We start from the raw sequence: 7,621 nt of genomic DNA on the forward strand, positions 1-7,621 counted from the left end.
TACACACACACCATATACACACAAACACATACAAACAAACACACACACACAAACGCACACACACACACAAACGCGCACACGCACACACATTATAATGTGTGTACAGTGATCACCTGCAGTATCAAAACTCTATGCTTGGCAGTCCAGACCTGGTGGGATACCATAGTAGTCCACCACGTCAAACATAAATGTAGAAGTAGGATATGCTTGATGGTAACAGTTGAGATCAAAGACAATAACCAGGCATTCAGTTTTGAATAAATTGCATATCCCCTGTAGAAGAGCCATGTCTATTGTCTGTGGGCTGTGTTGTGTAGATACATGTGGGACTTGGACTCTCTCATGTAATAAAGAATGTTGTTTAATAAAAATGCACAAGGTTACCACATAAAAGGGGCCTGAGCAACAAATACTTTTTGTCAGCTGGACAAGTTTGTTTAGAATATAGGAACATGGAGCAATACTAGGCAAAAGCTTTCACCCTTTGCAAGCATGTCATACTGTCCACCTCCCAAATCAACCATGGTCATACATCACAACCTTATTGTAAATTTATATCTACCCATCCAGTCATCACAATTCGCCATAAAGGTAGACAACGTAGTACTTGTTTGACCTGTAAGGGTAACTTGTTCTGTGGGCTTGGATTGCACTGTTAGGAACCTATCCTTCCATCAAATCTTGTTTGTTTATTGGCATAGCTTTGTCACTAGCATGGATGTTTGTAGAGTTACTGTTTTTTTGACTAGAGAGGTCAAATAGGACTGGGACTTGTCTCAAAAAGTGTGGAGCGGTTCATCTCAAAGCAGCTATTAAGCTGCTGAGTAAAAGGAGAGTTGTGTTACTCTATTGGTATAGTCAAAGGATTGTTTAAAAAATATTTGGACCTTGCCAGTTTAGTGATATGCTTGAACTAATGCATATGAAAAGGGGCTTTGTATTTGATGATGGGTCTGAAAATGGAAGAGTACAGTGGTAAGATGATGACTTTGAAGATATTCCCTTGGAAGTTAACTGGGCTGTAAAGAAGGATTTCCTGACTGTCGTGGAAATATGATACTTGCATGACAGAGGTGTCCACATAAGTACCCAGGTTCCTATGACCATATCTGTTTGAAGAGGAGTACCATTCATAACATATGAGGTGGGAACATATTTTGCCAAATGTTACTGTGCTGCACCTTTTTGCATTTAGGTTGTGACCAAATTCAGTACACCAGGTATGAGAGTATTGCAATCCTTTTTGGAACAGTTTAGTATCATTGGATGAAAGGATAATTTTCCAGCTTGCAGTCATTAGCAAACTTAGTTAACCACCCTTCAAGAATATTGTCCTGGCCAAACAGGAGAGGGCCTAGCACTGCTCACAGTGGTGCCCCACTAGTTACAATTTTATGTTCTGAGAGGGCATCAGCAACTCGCTACTTCATATCTGTTGGATAGTTGGTTTGTAATCCAGCTGACTATGTAAGGATTTTTATTATGTTTGTCTGACTTTTCATTAACGTCATTGAGAATAGTGTTAAAAGCCTTGGTCCTGTCAAGATAAGCAGTATACACAGGTTAACCACTGTCAACAGCCTGTGTAACCTTTACAATGAAGTTTGAGGCTCAGAAGACTGAGTCTACCCGTGACAAAACCAAATTGAGTGCGGCCTATATCAGTTATGTTGCTTGTGTTTTCATAAATGAGTTTTGCTATGATAGTTTTCATGTGTCTGCATGGAAGACTGAGAGTCTGATGGAACTATAATTACCTTAGTATTTGAGGGCACCCTTGTGTTGGGGAGTCACAGCCACTGTTCTCCAGGCACCAGGGACAAACCCTGTGGTTAGGCTGAAGTTGAGCAGTTTAAGTAAAAGCGCGGATATTGCCTACTTGGCAGTGATAAGAATGCAGCCTGATGTGTTATCTGGTCCCTCAGGAGCAGTATTTTTAGCCTTTGACAGGAATTCTGAGTTATTCAAAGGTGATTATAGGGACAACAACATTTTTAGGGATAATGGGTGCCACAGTGTGTGGGCACATGCAGTAAGATTGGAACTAAATGCTTTGTAGTTTGTTTGCCAATGTATTGGTTATATCTTTGCAAGAGGAATGTGTGATATGGATGAATTCAAAGCATTGGTGGACATTATTCCTTAACTACCTGATATAACTTAACAAAAAGTTGTAGTTTAGTTTGGCATCTGTAGCAACCTTAAGTGTGCAATCTGCTTAACATTTTCAGATAGTTCTCTATACGAGTTCTTGCTGTCCTTCTCAGTGTAGTACAAAAATAATGGAGGACATGCAAAAAAAGGCTGTTAATAGATCCGTTTTTCCTGAGGCAACACAGGTTCTCCCTTTAAGTGTGGCAGGGGATGAACCTTTAATGCTGCCTCAGCTAATGTGATAGATAATAGACATAAAAGTAGATGATAGAAGGAAATTATATATAGCAAGATGGAAAACATGCTCTCAATGGTGCTGAAGAAAGTGCCAGGCTCCAAGTCTGCCCTCAATGTCCTTGGTCCTTACCTACCTGTCAAAAATATTCAAATTAAGATTGTATTATGCCTAAAAAGTGAATATATCATCTGATTTAGTGTGCCTTGGAAACTCCCCAGTGCATTACTGGGTACCTTTTATTTGCTCGGGGCCAAGATTGGGGTTTGCCACAGTTGTCCTGTAAGGCCTGTTATAAATCACTCCTGCTTGGCTACAGCCACCCAAGGTTCGTAAGCTTTGGAAAGCTTCTGAAGTGGTCATTATTGCAGCACTGGACAATATTGTGACAACAGTACAGATGTTAGAGAATGATGTGTTGTCACCCTTTTCTTTCCCTTATTGGAATCCCTTTAGTGATGGGGGTGGGTATCTACTTTCAGTTAGTCCTTTGACTCCCATTCTGCATCACAAGTCATCTCCCTTCCACAGGATGACACTTTCTGGAGAGGTGACTTGTCCAGTCTCTACCAGTTGAGCATCCTGAGCAGGGGCCATTCAGGGACCCTTTTGTCCTGCGGCCTTGGACCTTTTCCACATTTGAGTACCAGAGCAAGAAAGATCTAAAAATGTTGTGGGTGCATGTACCTTTTGATTTGTTGATGCCCAGGTAGGAAGGCATCTTCACTAACAGGAGGGGAAGGATGCAAAACTCTGAAAGTGAAGCCAGAAGATAATGGGTCCTTCAGCAGCAGGAGTCTCAAGAAACTATCACTATTGCAACACTGGACATACTCTAACATAATCAGTTTTGGTAAGTTCCAAACACAGTTGAACTTTCTGATGGTAGATGGTGACTGTTTAACCCAAAGAGACCAATGGTAGGGTCAGTAGCTTGTCCCTCTGTCTTTGCAATAAGCTACAGAACCCATTTAAGCAATATTTTTGTGGTCCTTCTCTGCAATACCTGTATCCTTTTTGGACCCTTTCTGGAGGGATAGTGACCTATTTTTTCAGCAGTGGCATGCCTTACTGTATATTCCAATATTCCTGCAGCCTTATTTGCTGCTGCCATACTGCATGCTCCCATTTAGGTTATTTGATTACTTCCAGGTCCTTTCAGTGTTTAGTGTTGCCTCCCTAACCATGTATATACATGTATGTATATACGCCAAATTCGCCACAGGGGCATCCTACCATAGTCATCACTGTCTCTCACTTGCTGAACTGGGCTGGCTTGAACTCAGTCACCTCCTTCAATGGTATCAACTCTCACTCACCCACAAACTAGTAAACCATCCACTAAATGTCCCATCCCTCCAGAATCTACTCCAACCCTATTGCACCACCAGACCACTAAGATCCAGCAACAAAAATCCCTTGCAGATCACTAAAGCCAATAACTCTGCTGGTGAAGCACTATTCTCTTGCACCATAGCCAAATTATGGAACTCTCTCCCACCCACAATTACCTCCATACCATCATGCACCCACTTCAAAACTTTACTAAAACTGCACCTAAAAACATGCTGGCTATGCCCTTGCAACTCCCACTCTAATATCATCCACCCCATCCAACCCCTACCTTTCTTTCCACTCCACTAACTACCTTGATTATAGCAAGCTCAGATGCTCATAAGCCTAGTACTTATACAGCAGGAACTTCTTATTGTAACATTTTGTTAATGTCTGTTATGTACTTTACAGATAAAGATTCTAGTTGTCTACTGATGTACTATGTTCTTCATCTGTAAATATGTTGTAAGTAATTGCTATGTAACTTGTTAATCGCTATGTAATCCAATGTAACTACTATCTGTTTATTTTAACTGTGGAGCTTTTCTCCCCGGGCCTCTGCTGAAAATGGACCTACGTCCAGTCGGACACTCCCGGTCAACAAATATAAATAAATAAATAAAAATAAATAAAATATACCTCCACACAGATATAGTAACTTAATAGTTTCATGCTGTTCATAAGTGCATGTTCTCTTTTGCCCAGTAGTACCTTACGTCTGTATCTAGCTCATGCAATATGACCAGCGATGCTGCTGCGTTAATGTCCATTTTATGCTCCGCTCCCTGCTGATGCAGTCTGTCCGTCCTTTAGTTGTGATGCCAGAGCCATTGTCTGCAGGAGCTAAGAACACCAGGAAGAGTAGCAGAGACTCTGCAGCACTTTGTAGTACTATAGGAGACGTTCTTTTGCTCTTGAGTTTTATAGGTTCATAGGTAAGTACTAGGCTAGCATCCCTTGCAGGCCATTTTAAGTCTATATGATTTCCCTTTTGTTTGAATTAACCTATCCCACTGATGTTAGATCGGTGTTATGCATCCTATGGTCGATAATCATGTATTAACCTTGGTGAGAATTACTGTGATCATACAATATCCCATGAATGGGTCTCCTGAAATTATTTAAAGCATTTAGGAGCGGTCTCTGTCCATTAGTAGTACAGGGGGCAGTCCTGGGGTAAATATCCATTTCCCATCAAGTTGTGGTTGAATATAGACATGGATGAGTTTTGTTTTATATGGATGGTGAATCTGTTCCAGAGCAGTGGTATCATCTGGAAGATGTACCTGTTCCTCCAAACTGTTCTGTTGATGTCACAGAAGAGGTTTTGATCCCTAGACAGAGTGTTATGTTTTCAACAGTGAGATTTACATAAAAGAATCCTGTGTGTACCATTTGTTGTCTCAGTTACTGATATGCTGTTTCCTTTCACAGGCGAGGATTTATCATGGGTATCTGGAACTCTCATACCTCTGTTGGCAACATCTTGGGGTCTCTCATCGCAGGAGTCTGGGTTTCCTCTGCCTGGGGTCTGTCTTTCATTGTGCCAGGAGTCATTATTGCTGTTATGGGACTTATCTGTTTTTTCTTCCTAGTGGAACGTAAGTATGAAGGCTTCTGTTACTCTTTGGGGCAGGGGGGGGGCAGAGATTTGGACAACTTGGGCTTCTTCCCAGATGGGGTAGGTGCAGGCTGTAAGAATCGTTCAGTTTTTAAGCTGGGTCATGAGAGAGAGCCTCTCTAGGTGCAGTCATTGTCTGGCTTATTGGAGAAGGTGATGTAACATGGCCCAGGTAACTACTTATGGCTTAAGTAGTCTAAAAGTTTGTTTTGAAGCCACATTTACAGCACTGGGGGTTCTCCCTTCCCCTTTACTGAAATGCATGAGTCTTTGGCTGCAGAATGAAGACTGTCAACCATCTTCATTCACTTTACAGAAGGCCAAAAACTGACTTTTTATTCACTTGCCTTTTTCAGATGTGCTTTTTTGGTTTTAGTACAAATAGATTGCATATAATTTAAGGTGCTATTCTCAGTGATTGCTCTGACCAGAATGGTGGCTTACTGCTTAAGATCTGGCATTCATTCTTGATATCCAGTCATTGTGCATCTGACGTTTTGCGTATTGTTCCCACATCATGGCTTTTCTGTGCATAGTATGATTTCCTTCCACCTATCGAAAACATACTGTTGGTTTTTCTACTCTAATTTATCCATGAACTGCTATTGTGGCTCAAGTTATAGTTGAAAAAATATCTGAGGTAGACCCAGCTGATGTACTCAGTTAAGCAGTGAATAATAAAAAAAAAATTAAAATATGGATGTTAAGATAGTAAATTTAAGGGGCTTAAATTGGTATTTGGCGAGAGTACTCAGAGAATGGAGTTGTCTGCAAATTTATATTAAATGAATCCAGTCTAGATAATCACAGCTCGACTGATAACCCCAAAGCACTGAAAAAATGGGAGGTTGCTAGCCAAAACAGCAACACTCCCAAGATTGCAAAACCCTAAAACACTGTGAAGGATAAAAAAACACCTGCACTGCAACATTAAAGCAAGTCTCCACTCCCCCAAACTATGTATAAAACACACACATTCAAGCCAACTTTGAAAATGCACACACTTGGAGAAGTCAAAGAAAGTGGGAAAAATGCTTCTTTAACCTTATCACTCTCCTTTGAGCCTAACCACCTTGACAGGTCACTAGAGAGCTGTTCAGTTCATCGATCAAGTCTGTGACAATAAACATTAGGGTTACCATATTAAACACAGGATCAGTTTGCCATTTCAGTACTGTCAGCTGAGTTCTTGGTAAATCCATTTGAGATAAATCAGTAAGATTGGCTGCGCTGTGTATGTATGTTTACTTTGTTGTAATCTGTACTGGGAAGAGGTATATGAACGTAGAATGGTGTACCAAGTTTTGTCTTCAGTTTTCTGGCAAGACAGTCTCCTGGGAAAGGAAGGCTTTCCTACTTTGAAACTGCTTGCACGGAAACCAGTTTTAGTTGGAAAAATTCTGTCTGCTAAGAGTTGGCATCTTCCCTTTTAGACTGGTTCTTTAACTGTCTGAGCTTATTTTACTTATACATTCAGAATTTGCTTTACCTGACATTTAAAGCAAACTAAGCTTGAGTGACTGTTTTGGGGACAAACTTGGAAATGTATCTGGTTGATTGACTTTCTTTGGAGTATCACACTTTACAAAGCGAGACTGAAGGAACAGAACAAGGGTCTGGAAGATGGAACTGCTTTGTAGTTTCTTTAACAACTAGATTTTCTTGAGGATGACTAAGCTAATGCTGAGAAGCACTAAATTATTATGTAAATGTTATGTATTTGCTCTGAGAACTCTGAAAGGAATGAGAAAAAATAATCCAGAGAATTTGTTTTATTTTTCTTGTCTGGCACCCCAGCTATACAGTACATATCAGAACACTGCCATGGTGTTAAGAAATTAGAGCATCCATGCCACTTGTAAGAGCTAGATTGCATTATTAGTGCACACTCAAATAAGACACCTCAAATAACACTGACCCAATACTGATGGGTTTACTGCACATCAGCAAGTCAAATAGCATCAGAATTATTCAGTGTAGAGATCTAAACCTCTTCTGCAACATAAACAGAATGGTTTGAAGGGACAAGTATATTTTGCAGAGGATACCACTGTTCTGGAACAGACTCCCCATCCACATAAAACAAAGTTCATCCCTCTTCATAATCAAGTGTAACTTGGATATATGGATCTGAAACAGAATATTTACCTCAGGACTTCTGCTTGTACTACTAATGGACAGAGGCAACTCCTAAATGCTTTATCCCATGCATGAGTACCCTCAAATTATCTAGGCTCTGATCCAGTTAATGTATAATTATGAACCATGAGATGGCT

The 7,621-nt window shown here is 40.5% G+C and overlaps 1 protein-coding gene across 1 annotated transcript in view; it reads left to right on the top strand.

Moving 5' to 3' along the window:
- Nucleotides 1-6,845, top strand: part of SLC37A2 (solute carrier family 37 member 2) — a 199,102-nt gene extending 192,257 nt beyond the window's left edge. The window contains exons 5-6 of the mRNA XM_044079480.1: nt 5,159-5,325; nt 6,823-6,845. Coding sequence (XP_043935415.1) covers nt 5,159-5,325; nt 6,823-6,845 — 190 coding nt within the window. The remainder of the gene's footprint in view (nt 1-5,158; nt 5,326-6,822) is intronic.
- The last annotated feature ends 776 nt before the right edge of the window (nt 6,846-7,621 follow it).

This window comes from Protopterus annectens, chromosome 8.part0, assembly GCF_019279795.1.
Source record: "Protopterus annectens isolate FY-2018-M chromosome 8.part0, PAN1.0, whole genome shotgun sequence".
NCBI lineage: Eukaryota > Metazoa > Chordata > Ceratodontiformes > Protopteridae > Protopterus > Protopterus annectens.